The sequence below is a fragment of the Phaenicophaeus curvirostris genome, chromosome 25, assembly GCF_032191515.1.
Source record: "Phaenicophaeus curvirostris isolate KB17595 chromosome 25, BPBGC_Pcur_1.0, whole genome shotgun sequence".
NCBI lineage: Eukaryota > Metazoa > Chordata > Aves > Cuculiformes > Cuculidae > Phaenicophaeus > Phaenicophaeus curvirostris.
In genome coordinates this window covers 6,986,889-7,007,164 of record NC_091416.1, presented here as the reverse complement: position 1 = coordinate 7,007,164, position 20,276 = coordinate 6,986,889, and the positions used below count along the sequence as shown (strand labels likewise).

The window sequence follows — 20,276 nt, the reverse complement described above, 5'->3', positions numbered from 1 at the left end:
TTTCCTTATTGACTTGTTTCTTTCACCAACATCAAGACCATGAAAACCAAAATAGCCTCTAGCAGACCAGAAGAATAGATGACAAATGGTTTTAATGCGCGCCTGAAACACAAAGGAGAAATGAAAGACGGTCTATACAAATGAGAGTTTCCTCTCATTTAAAATTAGAAACTGCTTTAGACTGAAGAAACAGCAGCATATAAAAAAGAATCAGAGAAAGAGTACCTTGCATTGCAATGAGAAGAACTGAAAAGTAATTCTTAGGTACTGCAAGAGAATCAGAGGTGTGTCCTACCCATCCCAATGTACAGAAAGTCTGGTCAAAACCCGTTAAAGACAACGACAGGAGTTTTTTTTAACTCCTTCACTGAGGTTTGAACCAGGCTATGGTCTCTGCAGCAAGAAATTTCACAGAGCCAGCATGGGGTAATGAAGATCTGGGTTGCAGATATGTTGGTCCCTGGAGACGGAGCTTTCACAGAAAAGGGGAGAGGGTAGGGAAAGAAACACAAAGCAAACTTTCCAGGCACAGATTTGCAAAATGCTTGAGTCAATCCAAATGCTGCAAGGGCAGATTTCATCAGAGCAGAGCTGACATCACGCTGAGAGAGGTCACCCACAGGAGTTGAGCAAATAGCTGAAATAGGAACGGCTGGGAATAGGCAGCAGAGCTTTTCTCCAGCCACAGGCGCAGCGCTCTGTGTCCATCTCCTGCTCACACAGAGGCGCTCACCAAAGCAGGGGAAAAAAAAAAAGAAGAATCAAAATGCCTGAATATTTGCCAAGGAGAGATTTCAAACTGTACATTTGACCGCAACAGGCACTGGTTCTGCTGAACTCTTTAGCTGCAAAAAGTCTCTAAACATCAGGGCTTTTCCCCTCCCGAGGGGCCAATGTGCATAACTAACGAGCCGGGAACAAGCCACGGAAGACCAGCACATGCCATGCAAAAGCTTACATGGGATTTAAGTGCTTCATGATAGGCTTATGTGGGACTTAAGTGAAACATAAACTTCACATTGGCCCTTCGCAAAGGTCACATTGGTGCAACCGGAGCTCTTTTACTTAGTGCCTGAGGCCGGGCTGCGCCGCGGCGTACCTGAGCCCTCGCCTCCACCTCAGCACAACCAAGCTCTTCGCTGATGCTTCATCACCCATCCTGCAGGCAGGAGGACCAGCTGCTCGCCCAACACCTGCGCTGCCAGTTGGTTACACAAGCAGCAGCCCAAACTGCAAGCTCAGCTCAAAGATTCACAGGTTGAACAATGTGTGGGGCAAGAATTAGTCACCGGCGACTCGGTAACGAACGACTTTCAAATTATGAATGTGTTAGCAAAGATGATCGTCCAGGCCAAACCAGTGAGTTGTTTCAGCTGTGCAGCACATTGCAGCCACACAGCCCTGACAGCATCATGCAACCAGAGATCTCCAGCTGTGGTTACCTGACAGTGATGCCACCACCCTCCCAAGGAGCAAAGCAACGAGCTTCAGGAGCAAGAGACTCACAATTGCTACCACAGTGGAATTAAAATTCAGAAGCTTCCAGCCTCCACAGAGGGCTTTTGGAAAGGTACATTGCCTTTCCAATGCCACCAGCTAGGACATCAGTACTGCAAACACTATGAAAGATGCTGAAGATGCAGCCTGCATGTTGGCAGGTCCACAGAGTCCTCCTGGAGACACCCAGACCTCCGTCAGCAAATCACCATAGCAGCAATCCCTAAATGCAAAGGAGGTGCACATAGGGCATCAAAATCATTCTGCAAGAGGAGTGTGGATTAAGGGAAGACCTCATGATGGTCTAAGACTTCCTCAAAAGGGGAGGAGGAGGAGCAGGTGCTGAGTTCTTCTCACTAGCAACCAACAATAGGAAAAAAGGGACTATCAGGAAGATGCCAGGGGAGGGTTGGGTTGGACGTTAAGGAGAAGGTTCTTCCCCCAGAGGGTGGTGGAGCACTGGAACAGCTCCCAGGGAAGCAGGCACAGCGCCAAGCCTCACAATATTCCAGAACCATTTGGCCAACACCCTCATACACATGGTGTGAATTTTGGGGTTGTCCTGTCCAGGGCCAGGATTTGGACTCGATGGTCCTTGTGGGTCCCTTCCAACCCAGGACATTCTATGATTCTATAGAAATGGCAGGGAAGAAGGAAGTTCCCATCTTTCAGCATCACCTAAAAGGAGGAGAAACTTAACCAAAGCAAGTTTAAGGTTTTTATCTACTTCCTAGCCCCATCTCCCTTGAGGGAGACTCTCAGGGTCCAGCAAGGCAGGCAGAGACCTGGTGATGCTGTGGTATGTGCCCTGTTGCAGCATTAAGAGCAAAACTCTCCAATAAACCCAGTCAGAGCTGGGGCAGAAAGCAAATATAGGAGAAAGAAGACAAGGGGGACACACTGGACAACAAACAAGATCACGGCATCACTCTATGGCTCATCTTTTGACCAGAGATAGGCACCGTCCCATTTCATAAAACACCATCCTACCTGTGCCGTAGTGCTCCAGGCCAGTGGGCACTTCTTGCGTGGCAGATTCGTCCCAGAGCGGGCAACACACCCTCGGCTGGCAGCAGGTGGACTGGAAGCCGCAGGTCACCCAAGGTTCCTCACAGGGGCCAGCGGGACCTTGCTTCTAGGAGCAGGAGAGGGAAAAGTGTGAAAGGAGCGAAAGAATCATAAAATCATAGAATCACCAGGTTGGAAAAGACTCACCGGATCATCGAATCCAACCATTCCTATCAATCACTAAACCATGTGCCCCAGCACCTCATCCACCCGTCACAGTGGGACACAAAATAGCTGCCCCATGCAAGGTGGCACCTTCACCCCCCTGAATCAGGCACAACACCCCAGGCTGATGGAATTGGCTCCGGAGAATCATAGATAGAATCATAGAATCACCAGGTTGGAAAAGACCTCTTGGATCATCAAGTCCAACCATTCCCATCAATCACTAAACCATGTCCTTGAGCACCTCATCTACCCATCTTTTAAACACCTCCAGGGATGGGGACTCCACCACCTCCCTGGGCAGCCTCTGCCAGTGCCCAATGACCTTTTCTGTGAAAAATTTTTTCCTGATGTCCAGTCTGAACCTCCCCTGGTGGAGCTTGAGGCCATTCCCTCTCGTCCTGTCCCCTGTCACTTGGGAGAAGAGCCCAGCTCCCTCCTCTCCACAACCTCCTTTCAGGGAGTTGGAGAGAGCAATGAGGTCTCCCCTCAGTCTCTTCTTCTCCAGGTTAAACAACCCCAGCTCCCTCAGCTGCTCCTCATAAGACTGAGTTCACCTGGCTGAGTGGCATCATAACACATGAAGCACATACATATACTTACGTAAACTTACATATTATTGCATATATATTACATAATAAATTGTATTTTTATATGCTTACACACATTGATTATATGTATTACAATGTATACACACACGTACGTAATCTTAGGTTATAGCTATCACACATTACACATGTTTTTATTGGATATGAAGTTATAGTTAGACTTTATATATAAAATATATGTATTATATATACAAGCATATTTAGATACATGGAAATAGTCCCAGGATATAATCTTCATTTTATCATACTTACAGGTATTTTATACATGTATATTATGCACATATAGGCATATACCTTATATTTACAACAGATGCATATGTGTATATACATGTATAATATATATGGTCTGTATATGTGTATGACTATATAAGAGGGTAACAACATATACGTACACATAGATAAGATCAACATTTTTTAATTTATATTATTATTGTTGTTGCTGCTGTTGTTATTGCTCTTAATGCTCTTGTTGCTATTACTACTGCTACTATTATTATTATTTCTCTGCAAGGAAGTAGTTCTGCTTCATTTCCAGTCAATAGTTAAAATCCCAGTGCATGCTTGCAACCATTTAAAGGGAAAAAAATCAAGCTCTGTTAGAAATATTTCACGTGTCAGGTTGATCTTTCCAGATTGGTGAATATTTTGCTTTCTAGCAAGTCTTCTGTGCAGCCTGGTGCCTCAGCTCGGTGTTACATCTTTCATCTGGCTTTGCCTAGGGTCTTAAACACTGGCCAGCATTTCTTTGGGCAAACATCTCTTAATGTGGTTTCCCCAAACCAGGGTGGATGCATGGTTGAGCCGATCCCGTGGCTGCTGACACTCAATATGGGCTTGTCTGGGCTAACATTGTCACATGTATTATGCAGAACCACCCACCAGCTGCACAGACAGAAAGGAGCTGGCTTGGAAAAGCGAGCATCAAAGCTGTCCGAAGCCTCCAGCCAAACCAGCGGAACCATTTCTGAAGCCTGATATGCTCTGTGCTGATCCCTTAGACTAGAAATAAGGAGGAATTTCTTCGCTATGAGAGTAGGGAGGCACTGGAACAGGTTGCCCAGGGAAATTGTGGATGTCTCATCCCTGGAGGTGTTCAAGGCCAGGTTGGATGGAGTCTTGGGCAGCCTGATCCAGTGGGAGGTGATCTTTAAGGTCCCTTCCAACCCAAATTATTCTCTGATTCTATAATTCTATGATCCCATTGCGCTCATCCACAGCAGGTGAAGGTCAGCTCGGGGAGTGGAGGCACCAGGACAATAGTTCCCCTAACAATTCTCCTCCTAATCCAAGCGCAGGAAATCCGATGCAGCGATCCCATTTCCAGTTGAGGGCTGCAAACTCGAGAGGTTCAGATAAGCTCTGGGTAAACACTCGGCATTCGAGCGCTGCTCTGAACTACATAAAACCTTGGAATGATTTAGTGGTCAACACCAAGCCACATCAGTGAATGGGCTGGCAAAGCTGCAGCAACCAAAGAGAAACCCCACTTCTAGGGACAGAGAAACAACACAAAGTCCTTACCATCACTCCAGGGCGAGCCAAAGGATAAGGGGCTGCGTTGCCAATGGTTGTGTCCATATAGTAGCTCATCATCTCAGAGGTGCCTGTGGAAATGGAGAAGGATGTTAGATGCCCTGCTGCAAAAGGCATAGGAGTCGATAGATCAGCTAAACCTCTGCTTCTTCACACTCTTATGAAGCTGGGGACCCAACTGTCATCTTAATGAGTTTAAGCTGGAAAAGTTAAGAGGAAAAATATCTGTATTAATAGCAGATACGGTGATTAGATGTGTTGTATCAACAACGCAAACACACAGAGCCCTTAGTGTAAACTGATGAGAGCCTGACAATGGCAAATGAATTATCACCTGGAAGCCGATGGAGCTACTCTGCGGGCCGATGAGATCACATTTCCTTTGCTGTAGAATCAGTGGGAAAGTGTTGCCAATTTTTTTCTCTTGACAAAAAAAAAAAAACCTGCCAGTTTGTTGAGATCAACACCTTTCCTGTAAAAGTTTTGTCAAAAACAATCTGCTTGACAAAGAACTCTTCTGTTTCCAAGCGATATCTTCTGGGTTCCCGTGTTGCGTTCCTATTGTTAAAGGTCTCCCTTGCACTGCTGAGACATTCCTGAGTAATTCGCAGTGCACTAAACAACCACCTCAGCCCACAGGAGCAGGGCACAGCTTCACGTATAACTCCTAGCACAGGACACATTCCTTTGAGCAAGCCCTTCCTCCAATGCCGTTCATTAAATGTGATTTTTAATCACTGATCAGCTCAGGCCTTATGAGGAACGGCTGAGAGAGCTGGGGGTGTTTAGCCTGGAGAAGAGGAGGTTGAGGGGAGACCTCATTGCTCTCTACAACCCCCTGAAAGGAGGTTGTGGAGAGGAGGGAGCTGGGCTCTTCTCCCAAGTGACAGGGGACAGGACGAGAGGGAATGGCCTCAAGCTCCACCAGGGAGCTTGAGCTGAACCACCAGGTTCAGGCTGGACATTAGGAAAAAAAGTTTCACAGAAAGGCTGATTGGGCACTGTCAGAGGCTGCCCAGGGAGGTGGTTGAGTCACCTTCCCTGGAGGGGTTTAAGGGACAGGTGGACAAGGCGCTGAGGGACATGGTTTAGTGTTTGATAGGAATGGTTGGACTCGATGATCCAGTGGGTCTCTTCCAACCTGGTGATTCTATGATTCGTGTGGCCAAAGTGATGGAGCTGCAACCTGGCTCTGTTTTTAAATATGCAGATGTTTCTCCCTCTCTCCTCTAAATGCACAGTGGAAAATGCAGGGCCAATGTACTTTTGGTGTTTTGGGGGACGCCACTGGGAGGGGAGAGCACAGGGGAGCAGCCTGGAAGGGCTCGCTCAGGCAGGATGTGACTGGGAGCCAAGGGGAATGGCTATTTTCATCACACTGATGCACAGCCTGTGAGATGGAAGCACTGTCACTGCTGTAACCTCTCTGAAGACACAGCAGCTCTGGCCCCTCGGGAATACCTGTCTTTGGTTTCCACAGACCTCCTCTGCTACCGACTGCAATGCTGCAGATGTAAACCTTAGTCCGAGTCATCTTCTAGGCAGAGCCAGCGCAACCACATTACCTGCAGCCTCCACTTCTGCCCTGCACTCTCAAATAGAATCATAGAATCACTAGGTTGGAAAAGAACTTTGAGATCAAATCCAACCATACCTGTCCACTACTAAATCATATCCCTAAACACTTCATCTGCCTGTCTTTTAAACCCCTCCAGGGATGGGGACTCCACCACCTTCCTGGGCAGCCTCTGCCAGGGCCTGAGAACCCTTTCAGGGAAGAAAGTTTTCCTAATGTCCATCTGAACCTGCCCTGGAGAAACTTGAGGTTGTTCCCTCTCCTCCTATCACCTGTCACTTGGGAGAAGAGCCCAGCACCCACCTCACCACAACCTCCTTTCAGGGAGTTGTAGTCAGTGATGAGGTCTCACCTCATCCTCCTTTCCAGGCTAAACACCCCCAATTCCCTCAGCCGCTCCTCATAACCCTTGTTCTCCAGCCCTTCTCCCTGCTCCGTTCCCTTCTCCAGACGTGTCCCAGCCCCTCAGCATCTTTCCCGTAAGAGGAGCCCAAAACTGAACCCAGGATTCGAGTGCTGCTTCACCGATGCAGAACACAGGAGCACAATCACTTCCCTGCTCCTGCTGGCCCCACTGTTTCTGATACAGGCTGAGATGCTGCTGGCCTTCTTGGTCTTGCTCCCGTTCTCCCCTCCTCATCGTCCCTACTCCCAGGGCCAGGGGCCAGCCTGCAGGCAGCAAACATCCAGGCAAAGGGCAGCGCCTGCCTCACTCAGCACCTCAGCAAACAGGGACTCGGGAAAGTGTCTCCCACCAACTCCGTGACTAATGGCCAAATGTGAAACACCTGCATCTGTATGCATATTAAGTTATTATCATCATTTCCTGCTTGTTATTACTAACTTTTGCTCTAACAGCAGTGCTATTTTTTTTCTTTTTTTTTTTTAAACAAAACTTCTATTTAATTCACTAAACTGAAAACTCCCTGCTTAGTGAAAGAACAACGAGCCTGTTTCTCTTAGAGCCACCCAAAAGCACACATATTGCAGGTTGTTGTGGCTGAGAAGCCTTAACTGATCTCAGATCTGTGCACACACCTACCAGCCTGCTCTAGTGAGGTGTTAAAACACGTTGGCTTCACTCTCCTTGCAGCTGGCTCAGCTCGCAGCTGGGTGAAACAAAGAAGGTGCACAGAGCCCATTTCTGCGATTCAGCAGGATGCTCAGTACTGGTCAGTCACACACCTGAACCCTGATCCTGACCTTAAACAAGCATAAACCCTCACGCATCGACACAATCCTATCCCCCTCTTGCTCTGACTGTAGCTGCCAACTTGTACCAAAGCAAGACAAACACTGCAGAGTGGGGACAGAGAAAGCTCCAGGCTGATTCACCTATTTCAATGCCACACACGTGTCCAAGAAAAAGAAGTTACTGTGTTAACATAGCAGTTAAACCAGCACTCCCCATGAGTAGCTCTTTTCCTGCTTTGCAGCTTGTGTACTAGGCAGTTGGGGTTGGGTTTTTTCCCCCTTTGATCAGACACCTCAGCCACACCAGTTCTCAAGAACTGCTTTCATGCCTTGCTGAATGTTGTTTGCATCTTTCTCAGGATGCTGTTGCCAGCTGAACCTTCCAGCAAAGTACCACACATTGTTGCTTCAAGTAGCATGTGCTTCGGTCACAGGAGAAGCGCTAAACCCATCCTGACATGCAGGACAAGGCTTCACGCGATAAAGAATATCAATAAGATTGCCAACAGCAACCTCCTCTCATGCCGTGGGCTGGAAAGGGGGAATTACCATCTCTAGACAGCAGCTCTGATAGATTCATAGCAAGTTTGCTTTTCAGTTTCTCTTCCCTTGCAAGCAGTGGTGTTAAAAAGCACAAGTAGGGTTCAGAAATACAGAGAAAAGTAGAATGGTTTGGATAAGAAGGGACCTCAAACCCATCCAGTCCCACCCCTGCCATGGGCAGGGACACCTCCTACTGGATCAGGGGCTCCCAGCCCCATCCAACCTGGCCTTGAACCCCTCCAGGGATGGGGCAGCCACCCCTGCTCTGGGCAGCCTGGGCCAGGGCCTCCCCACCCTCAGAGCAAAACATTTCTTCCTAAGATCTCATCTCAATCTTCCCTCTTTCAGCTTCAAACCGTTCCCCTCACCCTCTCCCTGATCAAGAGCCCCTCCCCAGCTTTCCTGCAGCCCCTTTCAGCACGGCACAAATCCAGTGCCAACCTCAGCAACCACTTGCACCCCGATCCATTCAAGGTAAATCCAGCTTAAATGCAAGTTCAATCAGTCCCCCCAGCCTGATGCATATTTTGTAGGTGGCCACAGTTAAGAACAGAGATACAGGCTTTAGGCTGCCAAAGGGACCTGGAAGGCAAGCTCCGCTAGGAAAAGGCTGGAGAGCATATTCCAGGCACAAAATAAGGGTGCTCTGAAAAAACCAGACGTGCAAGGGCAGCAACAGGAGGCAAAATGACAGCAGAAAGGCAGCTCTGAAGTGCTTCGTCCAGGCTAATTTTAACAGAACTTCCACCACTTCCCATAGGAAACTACTTCACAGCCCAATACATCTCTCACTGTCAGCAAGTTTCCCTGATGTTTGAGAGATATTTTTCTTCTCTTGAGCTTCCTCTAACAAGGGCCTAAATAGTTCCTCCCCTCCCCCGGGATGCCGTTAGGTGGCTTTAATGACCACTCAGGAGCTTACAGCTGAACGGAATTCAATGACAGTCCCCTCATGGCAGGTAACTTGGCCAATATTAAGGAAATCACTGCAGATTTACACCAAGATAATCAAGATCCACAGCTTGCTAAGACCTGTTAATAAATAGAGGGGAATCACAGCCATTTGGTAAAAACCTTAATGACTTAACAGCTTGACTTCAGTCTTATTGTTTGCTCTTATTATTCCTCTCTTATTGTGAAAACATGTGTGGGAGAAACAGCATTTATTTTAGGACTTAATCAAGTACTGGCCAAAGCTATTAGAGTCTTGGGTCATTTCTAAACTGAATTAAAAGTTTAATTTCATTTCAGCATTCATCCATCCTCTTTTACAGAAGTTTATTTGCTTAAAACTAATTACCAAGCTTAGTTTTAGAGGAAAAAAAACCTGTTTGTCCTCACAATTGACACACACAGCCATGCAGAAGTTAGGAAGAAGTTAAAAATATGTATTGAAACAAACTTTTTCTACTGGATGCCTGAAGACCCTTTGCAATATTCCCATATCATCGAAACATTGCATTGTTTGAAGGATGGGGAAAGGGAAGTGGAGTGAGACCACAGTGGCTTTCCCGTGGTAGAGCCAAAACCAGCAGACCCATCTCCGTTTCCCAGTTTAGTGCTCTGTGCACAGGACTCTTCTGTCTCTTGTAAAATCTTGTGGCTCAGATTGCTTCCCAGTTTCCGAGTTGCAGGACCGTGCTTGGCTTCATTAGGTTGGAAAAGACCTTTGAGATCATCAAGCCCAACCGTAGCTGTCGGCTACTAAACCAGATCCCACAGTCCCAGGTTACCAACCCAGTCAAGGCGTCCCTGCAGGGACACTTTCCACGGGGTTAGGTGGGGAGCCAGGAGGATGGGGCAGCATCAACCCCCTCAAAATATTTCTGGCTTCAAGAACATGAACGAAGGCTTCAGAAATAAGAAGCAGCCCCTTCGACACAACCATCGTGGGTCGCTGTGCCGGCAGCTCGCCGACCCAAAGCTGCTCGGTGATAGCAGTTTTATTTTTGCATCAACTAATAATTTATCATCATTGAGGCGGTGGGGAGAACAGCTTGTGGAAATGACATTTTTTTCCCTAAGGCTTTAACCCTTGAAATCTTGGCACTTTCCAGGCTGCCTGCCTGTTCAGTTCTCAGGGGAACGAGTGTTTGTTGATCTGTTGGCATGTTAAAAACCTCATTCAATCCATCAAACCCTGGCACCAGCTTAAAATAAAAGGAGTATCCCTACTGCAGGGATACAAGCAAAGAAAAGAACAAGTTTCTCTTGCTGCCTATTTACAAACCATGCTTTTTAACAGATCAGCCACCTCCTGCCTCCCTTTCCTATCAGCAGATCCCACATTTGTCATGATTTTAAAACTTAGCAGCGTTCTCAAAGATAGCACCTGATTTTCTGAAGGGAAGTCAGGAAGCAGAGTAAATAGTGATGCTGTGGTAAACAGAGCAACGTAGCAATTGCCCTTCTGCACCCTCAGCAAATACTCTAAGAGATTAAATGACTTGGCTGAGGTCACAGGGAGAAAGTGAGGGTGAGAGGCCGAGCATCTGCTCCCCTGAGCCACTATCTTAACTACACGGGTGATTGCAGCCAGATTAGCGTTGCCGTAAGAAGGTTGTCCACGCTGCTTCTGGGAAGGATGGGGCTGGCAGGGGAGGGAGGGCTGCCTGTCAGCACATCACTTTCTGCTTTAACGCTGTGCTCTTTCTTTTCTAGTAGCTGTCAGATCTGAAGGAGATGTGGTGGTACCTTCAGAGCCCTCCTATTCGGCTGGAGAGACTCCAGCTGGGATGGAGGAGAGCAGTCGCGAGATAGGGCTGAGACAGATAAAATCTGTCCCAGTCTCTTACACACATGCACCCATAAACCCTTGTTCTCTGTGTTTGGGATTAAACTGCTTTCTGCTTTACAGTTCTCCTGCTCATTCATTTATTACCAACTTAGTAAAGGTCTGGGTGCTCTTCTTCATCCCCATAAACCCATAGACCCCCTTTCCATGGGGTTATGTGAGAAGCCAGGAGGATGGGGCAGCATCAGTTCTCTGTGCTTGGGATAAAACTGGTTTCTGCTTTACAGTTCTCCTTTACCCTGCTCATTCTTTTACTACTCAGCGGCTATTTTATAATTAAGCTAAAATAACGGCACCACCACCAGCATCACCAAATCTACAGCGAGCCGACAGCGCAGCTCATGGGAAGGAGAGGGGTTTGGGTGGAAAGCTAAAGCATAGAGGCTGTTGGCATCAAGTCTTGCTGCTCTCTCCTGGATCCTGCAGTTACTTGCAATTTCAGGAAGATGGGAATTGGGGGTGGGGGGGTTAATTAGGTCATCTGTTATTGCACTCACAAATTTCCCTCCCTAAAATAATAGACTCACAGCACAACATCACAGGCCAGCTCCTCAGCTGGGACAAAACAGAGGGGGAAAGGAATGGATAACTGCAGGGATCTCCTGCACCTGGGAAGGATCCGGCCCCACAAGGAGCACATGGTCCCTGTCTCAGAGAGCCTAATCAGCCCTGTGGCAAAGGGGACTTTGTCAGGGACTGACAGCCCGGCTGTAGGTCTACATTCTGCTCCAAACCCCCTGTATGACCCACAGCAGGATGCTCTGCTGCCCAGAACTGCCAGTGCCTTGAAAATCCCACTGAGCATTTCTCTTCAGCAGGTACCCAAACAGCTTCAGAAAGTCAGGCTACCTTTCATCCCTCTGTGCCTCAGCTTGCCAAATGCTTAAAAAGGAAAATAGCACTGGGATGTTCTTTTATTTGGAGGTGCACATGGTACCCAAAAGCTCAGCAGTGAAGTCCTGATGCACAAAATGCACGGGGAGCTTCCACAAAAATCCCAGCTGCTGGGTGAGTGGTGCCCTCCCCTGCTGCCCAAGGTGGGAATGTCTGAGCAGCCCCAAAAAAAATCACTTGCCAGGTAGTTCTTTACATGACAGGCAGGGTTGAGCTTGAGAGTGCAACTGGATGAGAGGCAGCATGAATAGCCCGTGAGGAGGAAACCACCCTGGACCCAGACCACAGCCCCCAAAAGTGTCAGTTGACAGCACGGGATGGGAAGTTGATGGGAACTGAATTACCAAAAGGGTGGCCGCATGCAAAGCAATGATTTAGAGACTAAGAGGAAGGGGGAAGGCCTTGGCTGGCTCCTCAGGGATTCATAACTCCCACTGGCTCTTTTAGGCTGGGTGAGGGGCACAGGGTTGTGCCCTTCCCAAGGACTGGCAGCGGCACAGGGCTCCAATTCCTCCCCAAAGCAAACACTGGCACCTGTGACACTTTCTGCCCCTTGAGAGGGTTGCATTGCCATTGAAAACATGCAGAGGTGCAGCAGTGAGCCCCTCACAGCATCCCTCCAAAGACAGAAATCAGCCCCGCTCCAAGGGGCTCTGCTCCTTCTCTGCGTGTCTGTGCCCAAGGCTGGAGGGAGTTGAGTGAACATCCCACCCCAGGACCCCTGCTTCTCTCCCTGCCTCCCAAGGAAAACAAACCAACCCCCATCCAAAGCAGAATTCAAACCAGAACACAAAAGGAACTGCAAATTTAATGCACTGTAACAATGCCAGGGCTCAGCCTTCTACCTAGAGGAGGAAAACAACAGTGTTCTCCTAAACTTACATACAGAATTCATATTCTCTATAATAAAAAAACAGGGATTTGTAAAGGGAAGCATCAGCTCAGACATTTATATAAGATCCTGTCATGCTGTTAGCAAACACATGAATCAGTTACTGGGTGAAACTGGAACTGGAGAGAGTAAATCACCGGCAAAACGAATCTCAGATGTGCTGAAAACGAACACAGGTACCTACAACCCACCAAAGAGTTTAAAGCGACTCTCTCGCCACCGCCACTTACTACTTAGCTGAAAGACCTGGGGAAAAGCTTATGTCCTCCACGGCTTCCCACACTTGCCTCCGATCTCTTTCCAGCTACCTGGTGCTATCCTCTGCGCTGGAGCTGGAGAGGATGGAAATACCATAGTGTTTGCAGCAGGGCTGCCTATTCAAAGGGAGGGGGAGTGGTCAGCCCCGCATCCAGGGCGGTGGAAAAGGCAAACTTCACGCTGCTCACGCTGCAGCAGCTACTGCCAGCCAGGAAAAAGCCACCCCTGGTAAATGTCACACTGGTGAGGGGAAAAAAACTAGATATTGATTGGGATGGTGATGCGGGGTAGCCTCCTATCAGCCCCCCAAGTGTGGGATGCTTGGGCTGCCATGTTGGCCGTTGGGTCCACAGAGCTCCTGCATCCTCTAAAATGATCCAAGGGCTTCAGCGAGCTTTGCAAGTGTTACATGGGCTCCCCAAAATGCAGTTTACTCTTGGATGGTGACTGGAAAGCAACCACGCAGTGTAAAGCCAGGGTGAGGATTTTCCAGCCCCGATCACCAAACCTCAGCTCAGCTGCCAGCTCTGCCTGGAGGTGCCCGGTGGCAGAAACCACCTCTTGTTCCTGAAGTGTTCCAGGGCACTTCATTCTTTCCTTCTCCTGTGTATATCCCAGGGCATCGCTGGCTGCAGAGCACTGTGCCTTCTGGTGCCCACCTCACCCCAAGGCTGGGCAGGATCCAGCCATCGGGCTCCCCTGCTGCTGACACAGACTACGAGCACAGCCCAAAACCCCTTATCATGTGGCTCTTGTATGCAGAAAAGCTGTGGTAGATGCTTCTTGCTTTTGAAAGCATGACAGCTGTACCCACCCCTCCCTACAGCTGACAGCAGAGAGGGGAGATCCTCAAGCAGCACTGGGAGCCACAGGTTCAGTCCTCTCCTTTGACAGAGGTGGATGGTCCCGTCCTCATCCCATCACCCCAAACCACCACCCCAAAACATGGTTTCAATGCCAGTGCTAAAGGAGGCCAGGGGCTCTCTGGCGAGGAGAAGGCTGCAGAGACCAGAAGAGCAGGCAAGTGCTTTCCTGGCTGGGCAGAAAAAGGTGGATGCGCAGAAATACAAGTTGCAGTGGGTTCTTCCAAAGAACTCGGTGTAAATAACTTGCTCTGCTCCGGGAGGGCAGGATACGAGGCTACCCTATCCTAACCCCTCTGCCTTCGTTTGCCCAGACTGGCAGCCTGTTCAGGGACCTCTGAAGATCCTGAATGCAGCAGGACGTGCCCGTCCTGCCTCTCCTGCTCTCACTCTCCAGGCAGCAGAGCTGCCTTTTCCTCCAGGAGAGGGCTCCAGGCTAAAAATCCTCTCCAACTGCAGCACAAATACCCATCAGGACTCCTTCATAAGCAACCACTCAGGCTGAGCCCCCGCCAGCAGCCCCAGGAGTGGGGCAAAGCCCAGACCCCAGCAGGTTACATATGTGGGACGTTTTTTTATGGGCTAAATGGGAGGCTGGGCACAGCTGCTGCGATTTTTCCCTAGAAATCCTGCTAGAGAACTCCAATATAACAGCAAAAACGAGGACACGGCCATGGGACTCAGCCCTTACTGCCTCAATGTGCCGACACCCAGAACGTTTGTAGAAGTGGTTGGTTTTCAGGGAGGTCTGCAGCACCCTCACAGTATAATGCTGTGTGTACATCTGAGCACCGGCACTGGAAACCCAGTCCGGGGACTGAAACAATTCCTGGGAATGTCCTTCCCCAGTCCAAAAAATGAGTATTTTGGGTACTCTCAGCTAAGTGAACATTTGCAAAGTGCAGACGTAAACTGTGTTTGCTATCACATGGATAATTTCTGCCTGCACGGGGCTTTTCTGGCTTCTACTGCTGCCCAGATCTTCCCAAATGTGCAAAAGTGTAGCGCTCACAGGCATAAAGATCCCCCCTGTTCTTCACTCCACAGCCCAGGAGATTGCTCAGGCTCACATAGTGACAAATAACAAGAAAACCCCAACATTTATGCACATAAAACTATTAACAAGTCCTTCCAGGATTTTCTTGAGCACCTAAATGAAGAAGGAATCCCTCCTTTAGCCCTTGCCTTAGCTTACAAACACACACCTACAGGTGGCCCGAATATACAGTACCTGTTGAACTTGCAGCCGCAAGGCACGAATCACTCTCGTTGCTGTTTTAACGCAGGAAATTATTTACAGGGTTCCCATCTTCTCAAGAAGGTTTCCAGCCTCCTGGGCTTTGGTACAAAGGCTCGGTCACGTCTGAACGCCAAAGGAGTGGAATGCATCCAGCAATCAATTTTTATCTGGGCAACTCTTCACAATGCTGCAGGATAACCCCGCTGGCAGCTGCAAACAAGATGTCTTTCCCTGGGCTGGATGCTTCACTCTGCAGCAGACAGTTCTTCCGATCTTGTAATCTATATATTAATAGCCTCTGTATTCTGGCTGTCCAATAGACTGTGTGTCTGCGAAGCGGAGAGGCTTCTGGTTTCGGCTCTTTCTCACAAGGCAGCACGATATCTGCTGCGTGCAGACCACCTTGCACGTGGCCGCCCGGTTTCAGGGTCACTGCAGTCCCATCAGTCACCTAAGCCGGTTGCTTCAGTGAGCAGCAAACAGTTGGGTTAAATTTCGGGTAGCTCATGGAATTTATCATAGAGCCAATGTGTGTCGAGAAGTACTTTCCATTTCAGATGGTTTGGATTTTCTTTGTGCTCGTAAAAAAGAAAATGATTCCTTAATGTTTAGCTGAAGCAGTTATTATTAATGTTTTTAGTGAATCTGAGTTGTCTCGTGGATGTTTCATGGGTTGCACACTGATAGGCTGCTGAAATTCAGGGGCACACGGGCACACAGGCTCCTTCTGGAAGGCACTGGACATTTTTACAAGGGCAAGGAGTGACAGAAGGAAGGGGAATGGCTTTAAATTGGAAGGGGGAAGATTTGGATTAGATCTTAGGAAGAAGTGATTTCATGTACGGATGTGGAGGCCCTGGCCCAGGTTGCCCAGAGCAGTGGTGGCTGCCCCATCCCTGGAGGTGTTCAGGGCCAGGTTGGATGGGGCTTGGAGCCCCTGATCCAGTGGAATATGTCCTTGCCTATGGCAGGGGGTGGAACTGGATGGACTTTAAGACCCCCTCCAACCCAAACCTTTCTATGATTCTACAATTTTGCAGCTAGAGGGATGGGTGGAAAATGAGAGTAGCATCACATTGAAGGTAGCTATGACTACCTCACCTTCCCTGGAGGTGTTTAAGGGATGTGTGGGTGAGGTGCTGAGGGGCATGTTTTAATGATGAATAGGAATGGTTGGACTTGATAATCCGGTGGGTCTTTTCCAACCTGGTGATTCTATGATTCTATGACTGGAGAGGGTCACCTTTTGTTTCCTGGAGCTGGGGAGTGAACATACATCACCTGGACAAAAATTCATCACAGCCAGAGTGCTCTGAGTGCCACCATCATCACCACAACCCAGTCCTTTGCAGACCCCATATTACTTTCCAGGGAGAGATCCTGCAGACTTGTGGTCTTGCTTGAGGATCACATGTCACGAGAGGTGAGAAGCTGCATGTAATACACATCCACATTTCTTTATGAATCTGTAAGTATCATCATTTCCATATTCCACTGGAAGAACAGAGCAGGAACCGATAAAATGACACTAAGTGCCTGAGCCTGCTTTCATTTGGTGCTACATGCTGACCCCAGTAGGAGGGAGCAAAGAAAGGGGATTTTGGAGTCTGACCTTCCCAGCCGCTCTTTGCCCTGGGAGAGGTGATAGAGCCAGGTCAAGGAGCTGACTGTGCTTGAAATATTGCAGCAGGTTTGCTCAGACTGCAGCAGTGTTCCCTCCTGCCCCTCCTCAAAATCAAGGCAATGACACACAGGCTGTGCCCCAGATGCTTCAGCAGCGATCATCCGAGAGCCGTGCACATCTGGTCTCCAGGTGCTGAGGCTTTCCGCCACTGGCTGGCCTTGAGAGCAAACCAGAGGCACCACCAGGCACTCGTCATGGCTTTAAATTGGAAGGGGGAAAGATTTAGCTTAGATGTTAGGAAGAAATTCTTCACAATGAGGGTGGGGAGGCCCTGGCCCAGGTTGCCCAGGGAAGCTGCAGCTGCCCCATCCCTGGAGGTGTTCAAGGCCAGGTTGGATGGGGCTTGGAGACCCTGATCCAGTGGGAGGTGTCCTTCCTTAATGCAGGGGAGGTGAAGTAGAAGACCTTCATTGTCCCTTCCAACCCAGACCATTCTATGGTTCTATGAAACATCTGTCCTCAAAAGCAGAAATCATAGAATCATAGAATAACCAGGTTGGAAAAGACCCATCGGATCAACAGGTCCAACCATTCCTATCCATCACTAAACCATGTCCCTCAGCGTCTCGTCCACCCGTATCTTAAGCACCTCCAGGGAAGGTGACTCAACCCCCTCCCTGGGCAGCCTCTGCCACTGCCCAGTGACCCTTTTGATTAAATTTTTTTTCCTGCTGTCCAGCCTGAACCTCCCCTGGTGGAGCTTGAGGCCATTCCCTCTTGTCCTGTCCCCTGTCACCTGGGAGAAGAGCCCAGCTCCCTCCTCTCCACAACTTCCTTTTAGGTAGTTGAAGAATTAGGACAATAAGGCTTTTCCATCCTGGGTTCAGGCAGGAGCTCTCAGCCCTCATCTCCAATACGACGTGATGGGTACAGGATACAAACTAAAAAAGAGGCAGTTCAGGGTGTGTGGGAGCATCCTGAATGTTTAAAAGTGGTCCATACACGACTTACGTGGGGCTACATTAGGTTAGAAGCTGCTACAGTTAAATCTCCTTCATATGGATTGAGTTCATTGCTCTAAACTTACTCATACGTGGATTATCTCACTTCTGGGAGGAGTATGAGAAGCAGGCAGAAAGGGAATGGAAATAATGTTGATTTCTGAAGATGGTTTGGGTGTGACACAAGGTGCAGAATAATTCCGTCCTTCAACTCTGAGTTCTCATTTTTAGCCTATAAATACATAAACGTGTGTGTATATCATAAGCCCCAAAATAACACCAAGCCCCATCCATATTTTCATTCTGGAAAAGGAAGTGAGAATTTTCCACTCAGCTGTAACTGTGATGTTAGGCAACATCTCTGGGGAAGTTCTAGCCATAACATCACCCATCCGAGGCCTGAAGATGCAAATTTGTAAATTCTGCCTTGTAAGTGCAAAGAATAATCACTTCTTTAAAAGCAAACATAACCATTCCTGTCCTCAGCACAGGAAGGACATGGAGCTGTTGCTGTGAGTCCAGACGAGGCCACAGAGATGATCCGAGGGCTGGAGCACCTCCTGTACGGGGACAGGCTGAGAGAGTTGGGGTTGTTCAGCCTGGAGAAGAGAAGGCTGCAGGGAGACCTTAGAGCAGCTTCCAGTGCTGAAAGGCGCTCCAGGAAAACTGGGGAGGTGTTCTGGATCAGGGATGGCAGGGATAGGATGAGGGGAACAGTTTTGAGCTGAAAGAGGGAAGATTGAGATGAGATCTTAGGAAGAAACGTTTTGCTGTGAGGGTTCGGAGGCCCTGGCCCAGGTTGCCCAGAGCAGTGGTGGCTGCCCCATCCCTGGAGGTGTTCAAGGCCAGGTTGGATGGGGCTTGGAGCCCCTGATCCAGTGGGAGGTGTCCCTGCCCATGGCAGGGGTGGGACTGGATGGGCTTTGAGGTCCCTTCCAACCCAAACTGTTCCATTATTCCATGATTCTATGATTCTATGTTATTATCACTGTCCTTTCCTTTGTGCAGGTGCCTGCCCCGCTCACAGTGTTAGTAACGCAAGGGAAGGATGCCCAGGGACTCCTGAGAGCTGTAATAAAAAGGTAAATCACTTATCATTTCTGAAAAAATGAACTTGAAGATCAGTCACTGTTTACCAGTTCTGTCTTTACAAGAATCAGGCTGGTTGGTGGGGAGGGAAATCTTTTATTCGACTATCTGATATACTCTGAAAAAAACAGAATTCAGTCACACATGCCCTCTTCAAAAGTGTAAATTAAAATCCTCATCCAAAATCATTCAATCTAGGACTATAAAGGCAGATTTCAGAAGTGCTCTCTTCCCAGGCAAGCTTATAAATAAAAATCAGACTTACAAAACTGCTCTCAGCTAACAATTCCTGCTCGAACACATCTGGCCAGATTTCCAAACGAATTCAGCAGCCAGTTAATCACTCGCTCTTTATTACTTAACTTACTATTAGCACGGGGGTAAAAAAAGAGAGATATTTTTATTTTCTTTTATCTCTTCAAATATCCCCCACATTTTGCTGTGGTGAAATTCAGCACATTGATAAAAATGTTGACATTTTATAAAGTCAACCACTTCTCGAGCCAGTTTAAAAATACAGAAAGCGAGTTGAGATCACGGAATCGCAGAACAGTTTCATTTAACTGCTTCCCTTTGCATCTTCTTTTCAAAAAAATAAGACTAGCAGCACAGTGAATATGTCGTATAAACCCCATTCTGACAATAACAAGTATCTTATTATGGCCAAACGATGATGATAATGAACGGGAAGCTGTCATTATCATCACTGCGGTTGCTGTGGTCTGAGATCTGAAAATTGGATCCCCTAGTCCTGCCTGTTCTCTTTAGGTGCAGGTATAGGTGGCCTTGCCTGGAGAGCAGGGTGTGATGGCTTTGTTGTCCTTGGAAGACCTCCCTCCTGGTAAGCAGTGACTCCAAGACTGTTGAGGAAAGGTTGAGAGGTGAAAAAGCTCCTGCTCTGCCTCTAAGGACTGTCAGCAGGGCTGAAGCAGCATCTGAAGAATGGGCTATGAAGAAAGAGACCAAGCTTTCCATTTGGCTCCACACAAGGTGTCCATACAGACCTCAGGAGATGTGTTTTGCCCCAAGAGAGGGACACCACAGCAGCACCACCAAGCGCAGCATCTCAGCTGCATCATAAATCAGCTCATGGTCCCTGTGCGTGATCCCAGGCCCGGAGAGAGGAGCGGTTAGCTTTCCATCACCACCGTTTCATGACTCATCGCTTGACTCAGACCCAACAGCACATCCTTTGAAGTCATTGGGTTTCTCCTTTCATGGCTCACGTCTTTCCAATGTCAGAAATGCCACTGTGTTGTGGGTCAGGAGGAGGAAATACTTGGATGACGTAGAAATTAAGAGATTTCATTGCACTGGGTTCTTTGGCTGGCTGATAGACCTGGGAAACTCTCTTTTTCTCTCTTTTCCAATATCAAATGAACCTTTTTGTTCTCCATCAGCTGACAGACACACAGCAGAGGACAAGAACGGTGCAGT

General features: G+C 48.3%; 1 protein-coding gene across 2 annotated transcripts in view; it reads right to left on the bottom strand.

Annotated features, from left to right (window-relative positions):
* ETS1 (ETS proto-oncogene 1, transcription factor) overlaps positions 1-13,132 on the bottom strand; it is an 83,924-nt gene extending 70,792 nt beyond the window's left edge. The window contains exons 1-3 of one of the 2 annotated variants that reach the window (XM_069876518.1): positions 12,995-13,132; positions 4,860-4,942; positions 2,488-2,632 (exon numbers count right to left, since the gene is read on the bottom strand). In XM_069876518.1, coding sequence (XP_069732619.1) covers positions 2,488-2,632; positions 4,860-4,931 — 217 coding nt within the window. In that variant the 5' untranslated portion in view covers positions 4,932-4,942; positions 12,995-13,132. The remainder of the gene's footprint in view (positions 1-2,487; positions 2,633-4,859; positions 4,943-12,994) is intronic. The other variant, XM_069876519.1, reaches the window with a different exon arrangement.
* Positions 13,133-20,276: the final 7,144 nt, after the last annotated feature.